Source organism: Abramis brama (genome assembly GCF_963993115.1).
Source record: "Abramis brama genome assembly, chromosome: 1".
Taxonomy (NCBI): domain Eukaryota; kingdom Metazoa; phylum Chordata; class Actinopteri; order Cypriniformes; family Leuciscidae; genus Abramis; species Abramis brama.
In genome coordinates, this window is record NC_139963.1 from 6,418,264 (window position 1) to 6,437,735 (window position 19,472).

Below are 19,472 nucleotides of genomic sequence, written 5' to 3' on the forward strand. Positions count from 1 at the left end.
TGCGGCCGACCGTGGCATGTTTGTTTCATTTTGATTTGTCTCTTGGTTTGCTCCGAATTGTAATTGAGATTTTTCTTTATTTTGTCTAGTGTTCATTTTTGCGTATTTTGTATGTAATATAATTTATTTTTCTTTTGTTTAAGTTTATTTTGAGTTCCAAAACGAGAGTGAAATTGTTTTTGAAATTGAATTGTTTTTTTTGTGTATTCTTATTATGTTTGTGAACTGACTGTTTCTTTCTTTTTGGGGCTGGCTTTTACCAGTTAGTTAATGTTTATTGTTTGTCTTTTCTTTTCCCTCGTAAACAGCGTGACGAAGAAAGTGTATAGAGGAGGGGTTTAGCCGCTGTTTAACGGGGTTCACATTGAGTGTTGTGCTTATTGAGTGACCTGACTTCACCAGAGTGGGTGTGTGTGGATATTAAGTGTGTTGTGTGAATTGAGGGTCACAGCAGGCCATCTCCCTCCTAATTAAGCTTTCTCGTGTATTTGTTTTTTTTGTATTTATTTCTTTATTTTGAAGTTTTGTAAAGTGGTGTTTGTTTTCCTTTTCTTTTTGACATGTGAATATTGAGCCCTTGATGTTAATGTATTGATGGTTTTAAATTGTGTATTTGAATAAAGCTGCTTCACCTTTAGTACTCCCTGGCCTATGTCTCTCTGCTCACCCATTTCTTTTGGTTACGAACCTGTGCGCCCCCTGTCTTGGGGCTGAGTTCCCGGTATATACCGGGTGGCGTAGTCGACTGTTATATAATTGTTGTTTCATACAGTCCCCTCAAGTACCTGACGCCACTGGCCACAGTATCAAACTGTTTTTCTTACCTGTGAAGACAGCTCTTCAGTGAAGGCCAGCTAGTGTTCTCGTACAGTTTTTTATTCCTTTTGCAAAGAAATTGCCGTTTTTTTAATAAGCAGGAAAAATTTCCGACTTTAAACAAATACCCATTTAAATGCTTAGGATGTTTGCGTTGTAAAAATGTACAGGGAGACTTTAGATTTAAAAACGGTGTCTCGTTAGGCAATGTTTTCTCAGTCAAATCATAAAATTTCCTATTGATTCAATAGAAGGCGTGAGCTCACTAGAGAATACCAATATGGCGGCGCGGTGGCTTCACTGTTTATGATGTCATGAGCTATCCAGTCACTCTATATAGATCAGTGGTTTAGAGCAGTGTTTCTCAAACTTTTTCTGGCATTCTCCACTTTGGAGGTAAGAAAGGGTTAATACAATGTATTTTATTAACATCACATTTTAAAAACAAAATCAAATAACAGCATTACAAACTTTCAAATAGAGAAAATAAAAGTGCAATTATATTATCACTTTGCATGAAATAAGACCTTGTTCAAAAGTAAATAATAATAATAAAGCAATTGTGTTTTGCCTCTGATAACATCGAATTAAAATAAAATAAGTAAGTGTGAACTAGTTGTGCTTTGCTTCATTTTGTCACTTTGCAAACTGCATGCAAATAGAACAAACAAAATTGACCAAAAAAAATATCAATGTCTTATTCGCTATTTTTTCAAAGGCGACCGTTATTTAGAACGTATCACTTTATTGTTTCCATGGTGACACGTCATTGCTAGTCACATGACACACAGCAACCACAATAGCGCTGAATGACTGATGATCTGCTTTTGTTTCCTTTTCCCCTTTTTTATTCAAAATATTCACAAATGTGTTAGCTATAGCATGACATATCTGATATACCAATTGTCAAATATGTGCAAGTGGATGTGTTTTGTTGTTTAAACACCTCTACAACAATCGCGTTTGTTTGAGCTATAGCGTTATATGCACGATGCCGCCATGTTAGTTTGAGCCCGTTCAGAGAATGAGCTGGTTTACATGAAGCCTCTAGTAAGGGTTTCACTGAGGAGGAAAAGTCCCTGAGGAAATGAATTTCTTTAAGAGCGTTGCAACACACGTCTCAACCGTCACTCTTACCTATAAACTTCTTTTATTTATTTTAGTTGTTATAATTGCTGAGGAAAATGAACTTTTCATACTATGTCATAGTAATATCATTTATTATTTACTCTGGTCATATTTTTAAATGTCATATTTATAGTTTTAAATGTAAATAAAATAAACTGATAAGTAAGTAGACTAGGTCCCACCCAGCACTAGACATCATTTAGACGTTGTTTTTTGGGCTAAATCAAGTCGGCCCGTCATAGTCTTCATTTAGCCCAAAAATAGACGTTGAAAATTGGGCTTTGTTTGGTCCGTCTGATTTGGTCCAAATTTAGCCCAAACATAGACGTTGAAAATTGGGCTTTGTTTGGTCCGTCTGATTTGGTCCAATTTTAGCCCAAAAAAAGACTTTGAAAATTTGGCTTTGTTTATTTAACCCAAGACGCTTGTCTGTTTTGGACCACATATAGCCCTAATATAGCATAAATACAATTAAAGTCTATTGTAGCAAGTAAAGAAATAGATTGTAGAAATAGTTTCAAAGTTACGTGTCACTGCACATCCCAGAAATACATTATCTGTAAGCACCTATACGTTCGCAAACCATATAAATACCTACATGATTTGGCATAAATCCAGCAAAAAGTGCTCCCTACTGGTTTATATCTCGTTGAAAACGTTTGTGCTGAATATTATTACACCTATTTCTGAACATTTGTCAACAATTACTACATTAAATATGCCTATAATGCATCCATAAAAACATTAAACATCACAGTAGTTTAAACACCGTAGACCACGATAAACAACAGCACTTAAATAGCCTAACTGCATATTAATATATGAAGAGTTCAGATGCAAAAGCCTCTAAGTGCCATCTGAAATGTTCTTATAGAATGATCATTTTTTATCAAGCTTGTATATTTAAGTTCAGTAATTTAAATTGGCAAAATGGCAATTAAAATTACCTATTAATTGTCATTTAAGTGACATTACTGAACTTAAATAATACAAGCTTGATAAAAATGATCATTCTATAAGAAAATTTCAGATGGCACTTAGAGGCGCATCTGAACTCTTCATATTCACATATATGTGAAGCAATGTTAAATATATTGAAATACATTTAAAAAATACTTAGAATATAAAGCTTATCAATTGTTCCTCGTGTTACATCTGTAAATTTGTGTAGCCTATATGAGATGTTCATAATTATATCATGTAGTTTTTGCTATTTTATTTCTACTCCACGTTTACCATTTCTAAATATGGAAGCCCTGAACCGCATTTTGAAGAAAAAAAAAAACTCTTCTTGTTATTTCGAGATATTAAGTCGTTATTTAAAATCTCGTTATTTCGACATAATATATGTTATTTCGACATAATACCTCGTTATTTCGACATAAGGGGAAATTCCAATCTGCATCAAGCCACATTAAGCGTTCTTATAATGGTTTTCTATGGGAGGAAAATGCTTAGCGTGTAGTTAAACGCTCATCTGATTTTTTGTACATAGCATCTACTTTGTTATGATTTTAGTATCATAATGATTAATAAATGCACGCACAATTATCCGTGAACTTGATTTGAACAAATGCCTTTCAACTTGTGTGTGCAAAATTCAGAATTAAATGAATGTGCAACAATTTGTACAAATAGAGAGTCTGTAGGCCTATGCTGTTGTAGCCATTAAATAAGCGCATTTAGTTTCATATTTGTTAAAATATTATAATGTTATTTTTTTCCATCTATGTTGATTTATGAAAAGTGAACAGCATGAGTAAGATAGGATGCGCAATATGAGACATGGAGTGGGTCAGGCATGATTTTGACCACTTCATTAACTTTTGTTTTGTAGAAAGCCTTTTTTTAAAGAAAGCCTTTTTTTTCGTTTTGTATAAATTGTATCTTAATTTTAATAAATTTTTCATCAACCAATTGCCTGGATTTAATAAATAAGAAGCAAATATAACAGACAATACAATCATGGAGGCGCCCGCGCGGTCACTTGCACTGCACATTAACTGGAGCGGATCTCATCCTAACTTAACGAAACTCAGTGTATGCACAGACATGAGAAAAATATCAAATACACAAAGCTTGAAATGTTTGCAAACGAAATAATTCAAAACTAAAAGAAAAAGGCTACTCTCTGATTATGTAATCCATTATGTGCATTTGTCTCTATAGGCGCGTTCACTACGGAGATGGCGATCGTCAACTTCATCTTTGCAGCCGACACTGTCAGAAAACACTAGTTTATTAATAAAAATCAATGCATGTGTCACCGGATTTACAAATGCACATCTTGCTTGTTGCACGCACACATATCATGTCGAAATAATGAGATATTATGTTGAAATAACATTATTATTAATAATAGTCTACATCTTTTAGAATATTTGATTGAATGCTGAATGTTGCGCTTGTTCAATTTAATAAAATTAAAACTTTAATTGTGATCATTAAATATTTAGTGGCCAAGTTTTGCGCAGCTCCCCCTGTCAATGATCTAGCACCCCCTCAGCACATGCGTTAAAAATTCTCTGGTGCCGCCCATTGTAAAACATTGTTTTACATTTTCAATGCTTTCATATTTTCATTCCGTTTACGATGGCCACAGTCCTACTATCCATTTAATAATATATCAAGTTTCAGGATATTTTAGCTGATTATCAAATAATTCACTCCATCAATCTAAATGTATGTAAATGCGTGACTTCTACGTGTTTTAATGGGCGCGCGCTGAACATTCGAGCCGCATTTGAACTGGAGCGGAGGGCGTTACCATGGAAACGAGGCAGCAGCTCAACTGACAATCAGCGAAACTCCGTCTCTCACTGTTGTTTTAACTACTTTAAGGTAAGTTTAGTCCATAAAATTACACAAATAGTACATACAAATGTTTCTGAGACTTTCTTTCATGTAAATCACTCGCTTCCGTTGAATATTTACTTTATAGAAATGGTTTAGTGTCTTCGAAAAAGTCCGTTAGCATCTAGCTAACTAGAGGTAACGTTAGGTTAACTATAGACTTGAGCTGTAAGTTTGGGCTTTTAATCACATCTTATGTGTAGATGAGATGTTTTGATAGTTTTGTAAAGGTTTTGCTGACAATTGGTCAATGGATGAATGGAAATAAGCTAATTTATTTAACCTAAAAGTATGCACTGTATGGTTAATTCATAGTTATCACGTGACGTCACACCAGTACGCCCACCTGGAGGGCAAAATAAGGCTTTCCTCCACTGCCCAGTCATTTTTATCAGGTTTGTAGTTAGTATTAATAGTAAAACAGTGTTATTAAAAGATCAAATTCAATATATACCGCTTATTCATGATGCATACTTTGTACAGGTAAGCAGATGAACACAGAACAAATTATTTATAACAAAATAATATTGTTTGTCTTCTCCCCTTTACAGTGTTGTTTGCCTCTGCATTACAGAGTTTAGCTCCAAACCCAATTAAGCAGACCTGAGCAGCTGACCCAGGATCACCAGAAACTCTGCAGAACTTTGGTCTGGACACCAGTGTTGTAAGTTCAGAACATATTGTAGGAGATCTCAACATTGTCTCTCAAGGTCCACTTACATGCAGAGGTTTACTCCAAACTAGTCCAGCACACCTGAACAAGCTAATCAAGGTGCTAAACTCTGGGTGCATATCACTCAGGTCTCTAGCTCAGTAGTCAGTGGTTAAAGGCCATCTTAATCACAAAATCCTTACAGTGCACTGAAACATTCGCTCAACTCGAATTACCAGTACCAGCTCAACTCGACTCGCCTCGGCTCGCTTTTTGCTCTGTTTTCCATTGCAGATAGTACCTCCACAATAGTACCTGGTCGTCATAGCGACGCCGCAGGAAACTGCCATGACTTAATCTTCTACGCGACACACACCCGCTGCCCACACACACAGGACAATGGAGGAAATCGTGTGTATGCTGTTTTTGGATGTTTTTATTTTTGCTGTTTTTTATTCAGGATACTCTGTCTGGCGCGTGCAATGATGACGCAGTGAATAGTGACGATTCTCTACGATCGTAGAGATGATCGGTCCACGATTCATCAGGGTTGTGTTGGCGAGAGAGCCGGCCATCTCATGGCGCAACATGCGTCGGAGATACATCATTTGTGAATAAAGACGTAATTGTTTGCGCACACAAGGCATCTGTTAAAAATATCTTCATTTGTGTTCTCCACAAAAGTCTTACGGGTTTGGAGCGACATGAGGGTAAGTAATGACAGAATTTACATTTTTGTGTGAACTATCCCTTTAATGTTTTCTAATGAGGTTATAATTGGTCGTTGTTCTGTTTTATAAACATTTTCAATATTTTAAAGATTTATTGTTTTGAAAAAATGTTTATACAGAAAAGATAGATTAATTTGATCAAAAGTCACAGTAAAAACTTTTAAATTGTTTAAAAAAAATAATGTTTCAAATAAATATTGCTCTTTTGAAAGTTCTATTCAAAGAATACTGAAAACTGTATCATAGTTTCCACAAAAATATGAAGCCGTACAACTGATAATAATCATAAATGTTTCTTGAGAATCAAATCATCATATTATAATGAATTCTGAAGGATCATGTGACACTGAAGACTGAAGTAATGATGCTGAAAATTCAGCTTTGCATCAGGAATAAATTACACACTTTATATATTTACATGTATATTTATGAAAAGTTATTTTTATTGTAGTAATATTTCACAATATAACTGTTTTTTAGGGTATGCTTGATCAAATGCAGGCTTAAGATGTGATTAGGAAAGTGTTTTTTTATGTGAAAGATGTATTTGATGTGTCAATAAATGGTTTGCTACTCTTTTGTGAATTTTCTTATTATGAATATTAAATATAATCATGAATCCACGGTTGAATTCAAGGCCTGAAAAAGACGTCTTTTCAACTCACTTTACAACCTAATTTAGACGCGATTGGGACGTCATTTTATTGACGTCTTGTCAACGACCTGAAAAAGACGGCTTTTCACCTTTCAACCAAATTTTAACGTTGTTTAGACGTCTGGCAATGTCGTCTGGCAATGTCGTCTTTCGGCGTCTTTTCAACGAGTTTTTGCTGGGTGGGGTAGGCTGCTGTACCTTTACTGTGGCGATCCAGGAGACGTCCGCTATGCGCTCTGGCTCTGACCACAGCTTACACACACTCTGCCTCGCTCTTTCAGTGAGAATTTAAAAACTATATAACTTTATACAGTTCATATATTTTCTTATTTTTTGAAAAATTTAATGTATACATTTAATATACCTTGCATTATTCAGCCCTGACATAAAATTACTAAATAAATAAATAAAGTAACAGTGACAGTAAATTTGACGTTTCTCTATTCTGGCTGCCTTAATCCATTTCTCTATTTTTATTTTATATTGAAAAAATCGTGGGAATTCAACAGTGGATTTGTTCTTTCGCTATTAGATAAAATGGTAAATTAATTTGCTCTGGCCTCTCATGCCACTAAGTTTACCCTGCTATTATTCCAATCAAGGAAATGTAAAAAGGCTTGTCACAGTTATGTGCTATTGGACAGCCCTAAACAAGGTTTGAATAAATAAATAAATTAATGCAATGTCTGGCTGTATGTTGTTAAAGTCACACTCCGGATGTTCGGGGTCTTTTTTGACCCCATATAGGATCCATAATGCCCCACTAGACCATAAAACCGATAACTTGTCACGAAAATCACAGAAATGATGAAGCAACACTATACTACAAGCACAATGTTAAATGTGCACGCATGCACACACACACACACACACACACACACGCACACACGCACCCACACACACGCATCTCCATCCCCCCAACATCTGCAATAGTGAGCATCTGCTGGACATTGTACACAAGGAAAGCTTCTCCACAGTTCTCTGCACTGTAGCACAAAGAATCTCAAGAGATCTCTCGCATATTGCCAGTGTTTTCTTGTTAGACTTGGTTGGACCAGAATGCACATTGCTGTGGAGAAACAGTTGTCGTACTGCTCTTGTTTAAGAAATAAAAAATAAAAAATAAAATAAAAAACACTTTTAATAATACAAATATATAATTGTTTTGTTTACTTCTCATCTATACATTAATGCTGTGTTTTGGGAGATTTGAAGTAATTTTGTAGCCTACCTATTTACTGCAAAACTCCTCAGCTACACCATTAGCATGCATATGAAATATTACATTTTTAAGAAAAAAAAAAAACACATTCATTAATAATGATCAAAATTAAATATGAGTTGTTTCTGGATATTGATATATTTGTTAGATGCATAATTCTGCCATCTGGTTAGAATTTGTTTTGCAGATAATATAGTTTTAGCCAGAAAGTGTAATTGCCCCATAGAGATCCATTCATTTTTCTGGATGCGACTTACTGCTCTTCTAACAGCTTTTGTTATGAATATATATTTAATCATTTTAAAATACATTAAATCAGTATTTTTGTCAAAGTTTAGATTTTTTCTGTTTTTGTTTGAGGTCTTTTGAAGTGTCTTCTTATTGCAATAATGCCACATACATTTTGCATTTCTCTTTCTGGTACTGACAGCATAGCCTCTATGGGACTGACAGGAAGAACGAAAGACTCGGACCTGGCCGAACCCGAACTCGAGACTCGAAAGATGAACTAATCATTTCCGTTTCCAGCCCTGCTGTATCACACACGGCACGGCCCAGCAGACAGATCAGAGTCAGACACTGACGAGTCGACAACTAACGTCTCGAGACACGAGAGGAGGAGAACAAACGTGATAAATATGAAGTTGCAAAGGAAAGATCGTGTCGGATCAGGAGGTGAGGTGAACTAACAGAGTCAGACTGAAATAGCCTGAACTTAAGACCCAACAACTAATCAATTAATAAAACATTTCGGTTTCTTATAATTTGGCTTTGGCTGCATTAGGGCCTGTTCACATATCGCGTCTTTTGCGCGCTCAATTTCGTTATTTCAAATGTCGGCGCGCGGTAAGCGCGCTCATAATGGAAGCGACGCGGTGCGACACTCTCGTTTTTTCCAAGCGCGTCCGCGCCGCATCGAGATAAAAACATCTCAACTTTTCAGAATGCCGCAAGCGCACCGTAGGTCACGTGACAAGAACCAACCAATCAGCTTCCTCACCTTTTCTGTTACTTTGAAACCTCGGCAGAAAAATGGAGGAGCAACGTTTTTTACTTTTCTTAGTAAATAAATCTTTTAACAGAGTTACAGCAAGGGTTTTTCGGTGGTGGAAATCCATTGCTGAAATTTCCTTGCTGTGAAGGAGAGCGCAGCTGATGGTTGCTTAGCAACGACAGATACCTCCGGAGCGCAACCGCCCTAGCGCTTTGGAAAAAGGAGAACGCGCCGCGCGTTTTTTGACGCGATATGTGAACAGGCCCTTACCCTATAGTTTATTTTTATTCTTTTTACAAATGTAATCAACATTTTCGTAAGTACTAGATGTGTTGGGATATTTAACATGCCATTTTATTTATATTATGCTGAAATGAACAAAATGAACGAAATGACTCGAAAAAAGATTAGTTCATTTTGCTGAACGAGACTCAAAGATCCGAGTCAGTAAAATGATCCGAACTTGCACAGACAGTGCAATCCTGCTCTTATTTACCCATTTCTCATCTTATCTTATATTCGCTTGTTTTGCCCGTAATTGAACGCGTCTCGTGGCTCTTACTAAGCGTCGCGCCAGCCACAAGATCTCTCACTGTTTTCATCTACCAGACACTCCGACACACGAGATACACGAGAGCACAAAGACAGTGCAATCCTGCTGTTATTTACCCATTTCTCATCTTATCTATAGTTTATTCGCCCTTTTTGTCCATAATGGAGCGTGCGTCACGTCACTTATCAGCGTCACACCTGCCACAACTTAGCGTCGCGCCTGCCTCAAGATCTCTCACTGTTTACATCTACCAGACACTCCGATTGATGCACGTGCAAACAGACTGTAAAATACTGCTCTTATTTGCCATCTTATCTTACATTTCATTCGCTCTTTTTGTTCATAATTGAGCGCGCTTGTTGGCTCCTAAGCATCGCACCAGCCTCAAGATCTCCCACTGTTTTACTGCCTGATACTCCGATTGACACGCTGAAGCGAAAAGCACACAAAGAGTCTTCACTACATCGATTTGTTTGTTTTATAGGCTATTTTATTTCATTTTATTTAGAGGCAGGCGCAACGCTAAGTTGTGGCTGGTGCGACGGTTTTGTTTTAAGAACAAAAAGAGGAATAAATATAAGATACGATGGCAAATAAGAGCAGTATTTTGCTGTGTGTTTATAGACGAGCATTAATCGGAGAGTCTGGCACGTGAGAGATCTTGAGGCAGGCGCGACGCTAAGGTGATGTGATGCGCGCTCCATTATGGACAAAAAGAGTGAATAAAATATAAGATAAGATGGAGCAGTATTTTACTGTCTGTTTGCACACATGCATCAATCAGAGTGTCTGGTAGATTTAAACAGTGAGAAACCTTGAGGCAGGAGCGATGCTAGGTTGTGGCTGGCGCGACACGTAGGTGTCAAGACTCGCGCTCCGGATTAAACGGCGGAAAGTATATAAAGTAAGGTGTATGGTGTAGGCTATAGCAAATGGGTAGGCTAAATAAAAGTAGAAGTAAACGCGGGATGCATGTCTAATAGGGCTGGGTATTGATTCAGATGTTACAATTCGATTCGATTTCGATTTGCAAGCTCTCAATTCGATTCGATTTCGATTCTAAATTAGATTTCGATTCCACTCAATGAAAATATATTTAATACAAATCCTATATTTATATAAAAAAAAAAGAGAACAGCGACAACAGATCTTGTGGTCTAGCCAGCAAACACGTGTCTTTATATCTGTATTTTGTTTTTTTCTTTGTTAGTTGTTGTATGTTTTGTTTAATTTCGATCCCTGGTTGGTATGTTCATTATTATTGTGACGTCTGAGTGAATAAATAGATAGCAATAGCAATTTCGCCATTTACTCGTTCTTGTTTGTTACGTAGATCTCTTCTCTTAGAGCTAATAATTTTTATGAGAGGTCGTAACAGTCTATTTGATCATATGCATCAGTCGGAGTGCCTGGTAGTAGCTGTAAGGCAGGTGAAAAGCGTTTAGTTAATGTTGAATATTGGGTGAATATTGACCTATTGTGCGTATCGTTCTGGCTCCCGCTGGCTACAGGGGATCCGCGCTGCATTTTGTTTAAAAAAAACACCTTATATATTGTGTAAGGTCCCGAGGCAGGTGCATATATCCATGACTGGTCAAGTGGCAGGTGCATATATCCGTGACCGGTCGAGTGGCAGGCGCATATATCCGTGACTGGTCGAGTGGCAGGCGCATATATCCGTGACATATATCCGTGACTGGTCGAGTGGCAGGCGCATATATCTATGGCAAGCCAAAGTATGCGCGTCAGGACGTGTGATCTGTCATTTAAAACGCACGTTCTCGACATGTGCTTTGGGGTCACCGCAAACACACATTTTTGAAAATTTGACAGAGGAGAGGATTATAATTGGTGAGTTATTATAATCCAATAGTTATCATTTAGGTTAAAAAAAAAATCTAAAACTTAAACTTCATAACTTTTTTAAGGTTTACTTTAACAATTTTGTTTTACTTCTTTACTAATCTGGGAAGTGTACCCTTTTAGTACCCTGATAGTTTGCAGTGCATTAAGTAATGTAAACAAATGCAACTTTTGATTTTAATAATTATTAGTCAATAAAAAAGATCAATAAATGCTGTAGAAGTGCAGTTCATTATTAGTTCATGTGAACTAGTTAAATAATGTATGAAACCTTATTGTAAATTGTTACCGAAATTACAACTGGCAAATTTGCGAGATGTGTCTCGAACGAAGGGATTAGGGGACTGTCCGAGGTGCTGAAATAAAAAACTGTCTGTTTTCTCTCTTTCTTCTTTTTTTTTTTTTTTTTTTTTTTTACCTAAATGATAACTATTTGATTATAATAACTCACCAATTATAATCTCTCCTCTGTCAAATTTTGCCATCAATAATTCCATGCTGTTTTGCTTGGGTTTAATGATAATGCAAGAGTCCTAAACCACATACAGGGACAAAAGCATGACAGACTCGAGCAATGACGCCTTTGACGTGCGATTTCGAGAACACTATAGGGAACGAGCACGTTCTTTTCGCCTGTTTGGACACTTCACACACGTTTGCACTGCCTGTTTGGTTTACCTGTTTACACGTTCAAAACGTGCGTTTTGTCCTACTCAAAACACGTTTTTGACGCCCATTTTTGTTACGATAAACGAAATAAATAAATTTTCGGTGACCCCAAAGCGCACGTCGAGAATGTGCGTTTTAAATAGCAGATCACACGTCGAGGACGCGCGTTTTGATCCGTGACCACAAAGTGCACGTTAAGAATGCATGCTATTATGGCAAATCGCGCGTTTGGCTGTCGAAACGCATGCTTTTGACGTGTCAGTGTGCAATCAGACGCCTGACCAGGCGTTTATGAATACTTTGGCTTGCCATAGTGCACGGCTCGAGACAAAGAAGAGACAAAACCAAGAGTGTCAGAGCTCTGTCACAAAACCAATAATTGAACTAGACAGAAGTGACAGAACCCTGACACTTTGTTGTTTATGATGGGATAATTCTCGAGTTTCAGTCAGAATTCAGCCAGAGAAAGCGCGCACTTCGGTTCAGCGATGACTAATCTGAACGCCACTGATTGGCCATCACACTCAAACTCAACAGAAACATGTGTGATTGGTTATACATGATTAAAAATGCTTTGTCACAGTTTTTAATAAATGTGATAAGTGATACTGTTTGAAGGCAAATGCTTGGATGGGTGAAAAAAAAGAAAAAGTCTGAAAATTGCTTTCCAAAACAACAATTGTGGCTGTTCATGCGTTTATGTCTAGGATTGTTGTTGATATTTAACATTATAGTAATGAACAATATGACATCTTTTTAAATACAGTGCTGTTATAATAACATGTTCTCTGTACTTTTATGGGGGATTTAATTTTTGTATTTTATTTATTTGTAAATTGACTGTGAAATAAAGTTTTAAATATATATATAAAATAACCTCTATCACACACGCGCCGTGTCATAAATGGGTTCACAGACATGTTCGAGAAGGTTATCTGTTTGGGTGATCAGTGTAAGATGGAGGTCTCTTAAAGAGTATGTTGGGAAATGAAGGAGGGAGTTCCAGTACTATGTCTTTGTGAGGTTTCTACAGCTTCTATAGTATCAGAGTCTATACATTATTTTCTCAACACATTTTCACTAACAACTCGTCTGGATGCTTTGTCAGGACTGCTTGGTGTCATTTTTTAACACACTGGGACTCCTTCAGTGTTCAAAAACTATTAAAAACTCTCAGTCTCTCTCACATACACACCAGCCAGGATGATTCTTACTGGTCCACTTACTTGAGTTTGTCCAGTGTGCAGTTTGGATGCTTCATTGCATCAGAGAGCAGCTTCACTCCTGATTCTCCTGGGTGATTGTAGCTCAGATCCAGCTCTCTCAGGTGTGAAGGGTTTGAACTCAGAGCTGAAGCCAGAGCAGCACAACCTTCCTCTGTCACCAAACACTGAGATAATCTACAACAACAGTAAGTGTCCATGTCAGTGTGCTTCATTTTTAGAGAATATACACTACAATAAACAACACGGCTCTTCAACCCATCAATTATCTTTACAAGGACCTCTGATTGATTACAATTAGTGATGCTGAGATTACCCAATTTCAAAATTGGCTGTGATTACAATGGTCACGTTATTAAACAGTAAGAATTTGGAAGCTATGTTTAAAAATAAATAAATAAATAAATTAGTCTTTCAGACTTGTGTGTGGCATTTTTCATTGGTCACGTTTCTCTGAAAACAATACGCGCTCCGACACGGAGCTTCATGAGAAATTGCGCTGTGTACTCGACAATCGCTTTGAAGCATCAGTGTCATATGTAACATCACTAGTGAGTACCTCCATTGCTCCTGGTCATTGCACTTCATGTATAGAAGTAACTGTAAAGATAATGTTCTCTATGAATACCATCATTACTACGGCCCTACTTGACTCGGACCCTACTTGTGTGTAGATGGGATTCTACACACAGAGCAAACATGCTTTTACCTCAACCGTTCCCCTCACAATCCAGTCATCATTGGTCTACCTTTTCTTCAGAGACACAAATCACATACGTTAGTAACTGTCAGTATTGCACACAGCATTTTTTTTTTGGACAACCCACCGCATGCCTTCTACAACCACTACCCATTCCTCGATGACCTTGGTCACACATTGCTATTGATTTTTTCACTGAATTCCTGGCCTCCCAGGGTAACACTATTATATTAACAGTCATTGGTCATTTTTCTAAAGCACGTCGATTAATACCTCTACCCAAGCTCCCTACAGCTTTCGAAACAGCAGAATATCTCTTCCACTACGTGTTTCGCTATTATCGACTACCTGAAGATATTGTCTCAGACCGGGGGTTTCCAGTTCATATCTTGGGTCTGGACAACCTTCTTCCGCCAATGTAAATATAAACCTCACATCAGGATATCACCCACAATCGAACGGACACACCGAATGCCTGAACCAAGAACTCAAGGTTTCTTATAATATACTGTCAGCAGAATCAGTCGGACTAGAGCCGCTTCTTACCCTGGGCAGAATATGCTCAATATTCCCTTCAGAAACCCTCCACTGGCATTACCCCTTTCCAATGTGTTCTGGGATTTCAACACCTTTTATTTCAGTGGTCAGGGGAACCCTCTCAGTTACTGGCCGTTGACGACTGGCTCTGACGGAGCGAGACGGTATGAAACCAAGCACACATCCAACTTCTGGGTAAGGCGGAGTGAACTGCAATGCTAATCGAGTCTCATGAATGCACAGTCATGCACAAAATGCCAAAAGCCAATGTCAGGATTTTCATTAAGTAACAAATTAAATTTCGATTTGTTTTTCACCAAACACTATCATACACCCGTAGAACACTTGGAATATATGACACGTCACATGGGACCTTTCTGTGATACTTTTGCATCTTTTTTTAAGCTTGATTCTGGTCGCTATTCACTCCCATTATGTGGATGAGCATGAGAGGGATATTTTATTTTAAGTCTCCTTCTGTGGTCCGAAAAAAAAGAAGGACATACTGCATTAGAAGAACACCAGGGTGATTAAATTATGACTTTCATTATTAACTCTTTCCAGACCATTACGCATCTTCTGAAAGAGTTCTGAATCTCCTGAACAAAACACAAAGAAGATTCAGAAACAAGGGATCTCATATGTAATCATATGCATATGTGAAATAACGCGATCACCAACATTAAACAGCATATAAATCAAAACTGCCTAATGTTACTGAATTAAATGCTGATTCACGATGAGCTATAGGCCTGTGCAAGCATTAGGGGTGTTGATGGACTCGATCTGCTCCATCTGTGTTTTGATCATTGTTCTGAATTCGATCTGGATGTGGTCTTTGACAAAAACGTTATCGTAACCCCCCCTCAGATCTGATGAAATCAGAACCAGAGCTTCTGCTCCTGTATTGTATGGAAGCATATCGGTAGCAATATTCAGTTTGAAAAACGTAATATGCAAAATGCCAATGCAATATGTAAAATGGCAATGCATTTCTGTATATAAATGTACATTTTCCATTACATTTGTGCAACATTTGGTGCAAAATTAAAATTAAATTATATAATTTACATTTGCCATTTAATACACTAGGTTTAATATGTAAATTGAATGCATATTTTAACGCTTTATAAGTTGCAAAATTAAAATGTATTACAGAAATGATAAGATTTGTTTAACATGTTCAGGCAAAATTTAAATGATCATTTAAATGTTATTTCTCTTAATTGCATTTACACTCGTAGGTAAGACACTTGCGATTGCATTTTCATTAAATGTCAATGAATGTAGCAAAATTCAATGTGCAAATTGAAAATGCATTCCGAGCCAATCACGTCCCCGCCCCGTCTCGTCCTGCCCTGTCAATCACTGCATCAAGGCGGGGCTCGGCAACAGGTAAACATACGCAAATGTTCGCGTGGGAGCGCGCAGACGTTAGTGCAGAGAGGAGACCCTGAAGCGGAATGAATGATCATTGTCAGAAGAGCCGAGTGGTGCTGTAAAAGAGGTTTATGTTTTAAAGAAAAACGTCCATTGGACAAGCTAGATATTCTGGGGAGCATACAAATGCCTGTACGGAGCAGAAATTAAACATTAATGATGTTCTGTTGTTGTCTGATGCTAGACTGTGTAAATGATGGTTTCGTTTTTATATAAAATATTCTCATTGTTTGATGTATGCTTATCTTTATTTAGGCCAAAGTGGGCGAAGATAAAAATCTTAATTCAACCAAGAGTAGTGAGTGATTTTCTCTTTTGTTGTTTTATTAACATTAAAGGGATGAAATTAATGTAGAAATGTTCACCCGGCAAAGCTTTAAAGCACGAGCAAATAATTTGTGACAACTTTTGTGATTGCAAATAAGTGCAGTGTCCTGTGAGTGTAACTCTACCACTGCATTAACATGTGATGTTAATGTACATTTTAAAACATCGGTCGAGTTTTACAGTATTGGGACTGAGGCGCCAGAACTGCAGCTGATAGAATGTGCGCTGTAGCACGATATTATCATATTTCTTCAAAAGCAGATCGTGGAGACATTATGTCGCACTGTACAGCCCTGCTTATGCTCATGCAAAGCCTCATTGATGTAATATTTTTTTTTATTGAAATGTTTTATGTTGAAATGTTTTTATTATTTATTAAAGAAAATTATGCAAATCATAACAACCTACTGTGAGCCTATTTAATTCTTAATAAGGAATGCTAAAACACAAATGCTGCCGACTAACATCGGTTAGCAAGTCCTGATCAATGTTTTAACTTTACTATCATTTAATTTAATTTATTTCACTGTTATGTTTCAGTTAATAAATCTTTATGGAAACAAATGGAAACAACAAATGGAAATAACACGAAGTATAAGACATAATCTATTGACTAGGGATGCTCCGATCAGCATTTTTTGCCTCCGATACCGATTCTGATATCTGGGATTCAGTATCGGCCGATACCGATCACCGATCCGATACTAAAATAAAAACAGTGCTGAATTACCTAATAAACAGTATGCCTCACTGTGTGGAAGAGACTGGGATCATTCTTTTGTGAAAGGCATCAGGCAGGCTTGACTTAAACATTACTTTCTTAACTTTATTAAGGTGCTGGATGGCTAAAATACACATTAATTGCGCAGATATTAACATAAATAAATACATGATATTCAATAAAAATAAAAATAAGTATGGATAAAAAATAAAAAGAACAGTTTGCACTGCATAAATTTAAAATTATATATAGATTAATTCTTATTAAAGTTACAAAAGTTCTTTAGTCAAGAGCAGTGAGTAATTTCCTCCGTTCCCTTTGTTCTTTGATTAACTTTACTGACAGAAAGCTTCATTGGCTACTGTCCCTTTAAGATCTGCCGCTGCTGACAGAGACACGGATCTCACACGCGCCTCATTCTCTCACAACTTTTTACGTTCATTTAAGACTTTCTTTTAACTCATTTAAGACTGCTCAGTCTGCTCTTATGAGGATACTCGACAAAACTGACATTTTGGCATAATTGCCCGTGTTAGTGTTCGTTCAACTTCAAGCCGAAAGAGAACTCGATTCTGGTCTTTCTGTGCGTCGTGTGTGTCTTGAATGGTTTAAAAGCATTTGCATGAATAAGAGCGCATCATATAATGTGACGCCAGCAAAAGGATGACAGAAAAAAAAAACGGATGCTGCGTTAATTGCGTTAAATATTTACCACTGAGTCTTCTCCTCCCTGTTCTACCAGTGACGCTTATCCAACTTCCCAACTACTACCTGCGCAGACGTCAACAGCGCAACTGGGTTGTAGGTTGCCAGGTTGAGCTCACAAATGGGTTGAAATTTGTATGAAGTGTTGATTGTGTGAGTAGGATACGTTTAATACAAGATCTGGCAATCGGACAACCTTGGAATAATAAATTGATGTGGTTATTCATATAACGAGGTTTGGGCCGTACAAATTACGGGAGTTTCACAGGAGAAATAACAAAACGGGAGGGGGGTGGGAGATGGGTGTGAAATACAGGAGACTCCGGGGGAAAGCAGGAGTGTTGATAGGTATGCACGTTAGCTTGTTTGAATTGGAAACTGTTTACCTGCCGCCTGCGTTCTGCGCATGTTGCTAGCGCATGATGTCACACACTTGCGCACAGCACAGAATTACCGCGAGAGCGTTTAGAGAGCCGACTGCTTTGTAAGCTTCCGAATCGCTCTCGCTGTAATGTGATGCCCCTACGGATCGGGCCCATTGTTACCGATACCCGATCTAAAATTTTATTCCATATCTGAGCCGATACCCAAAACAAATATCGGATCGGAGCATCCCTACTAATGACATGCATTGCCTTTAGAAAAATTGGGCACACAATGTTAACATTTAGCCTACTTTGCTTAAATTTGATGCAATAATAGAAGCCTACATTTGTTTCAGTTCTAAAGTTGTAATGTAATTTCAGCATTGTGATTATGAATTTGTTTAACTACAATGTTTTACTTGAATTTATCTGCTACCAGCTCTCAATCGCTCTCAATGAGCCGCAGCGCAGCGTCAGATTACGCAATAGAGATAATAAACTGACACTTTTCAAAGTCTGTGATTATAGCACCACTTAGCAGTAAAAGGCAGCGGTTAAATGTCTTCTTTTATTTGTGTACACTCATAATAAAAACAAAATGTTGTGTTTTTCGTAAATTAAAGAAAATAAACATGATGCGCGTTCTGCCGTCTCTCTCAATGTGAAACTCATTCTGAAACGCGACAGAAAATGACCTGTAACTCAGCGAATGTTTGTCACACAGACTTGAAACACATGTCTATACAACGCTTGGAGTCTCTATTTTTAAAATATGTAAATTATATAAAAAACAAATATTCTCTGTTTAAGTAATCCGTAAGAAAGCAGCGGCATGTACAGTTTCTCAAACGCGTCCTAATTAACTATAATGTGACCACGCGCGCACGAGCGATTGACATGCAAATGATCCACGCGGCAGAACGCAGACCTGTAAACGCCCTCATCACCTCAAAACAAAGAATTAGAGACTTCGTTAACTTACTCCTCTGCTTTTCATCGAGTTTGGAAGACTGTGTTTGTGCTGTGCTGTTTCACTTGGATTTACCTCAGAAGAATTAGAAGAACGCGATTTGAAGATGAGAAGATTTTTAAGGTAAGACATGTTAAACTGGTGGTGCCTGATTAAAATGTATGTTATGAAATGAGATTGAAGTAAAAACATGAACTAAGCCTAATATCGTACATGTATATGTATCTATAAATAGACAACATGTTGAAATGTGAACTAGACTGGTAGGCAATACATGTCCAACACAAGGATGTTTTTATATTCTATAATAAAACACAGCATGAAAGTAGGCTAGTATGAGTGTATACT

At 37.3% G+C, this 19,472-nt stretch overlaps 1 protein-coding gene across 3 annotated transcripts in view; it reads right to left on the minus strand.

The window, feature by feature from the left end:
- The window catches only part of LOC311079665 (protein NLRC3-like), a 59,901-nt gene that overhangs the window by 21,435 nt on the left and 18,994 nt on the right, over positions 1-19,472 (minus strand). For 2 of the 3 annotated variants that reach the window (XM_084109290.1, XM_084109291.1), the window contains exon 5: positions 13,363-13,536. In XM_084109290.1, the coding sequence (XP_083965416.1) occupies positions 13,363-13,536 (174 nt within the window). Of the gene's footprint in view, positions 1-11,596; positions 13,537-19,472 lie in introns of those variants that run through there. The other variant, XM_084109292.1, reaches the window with a different exon arrangement.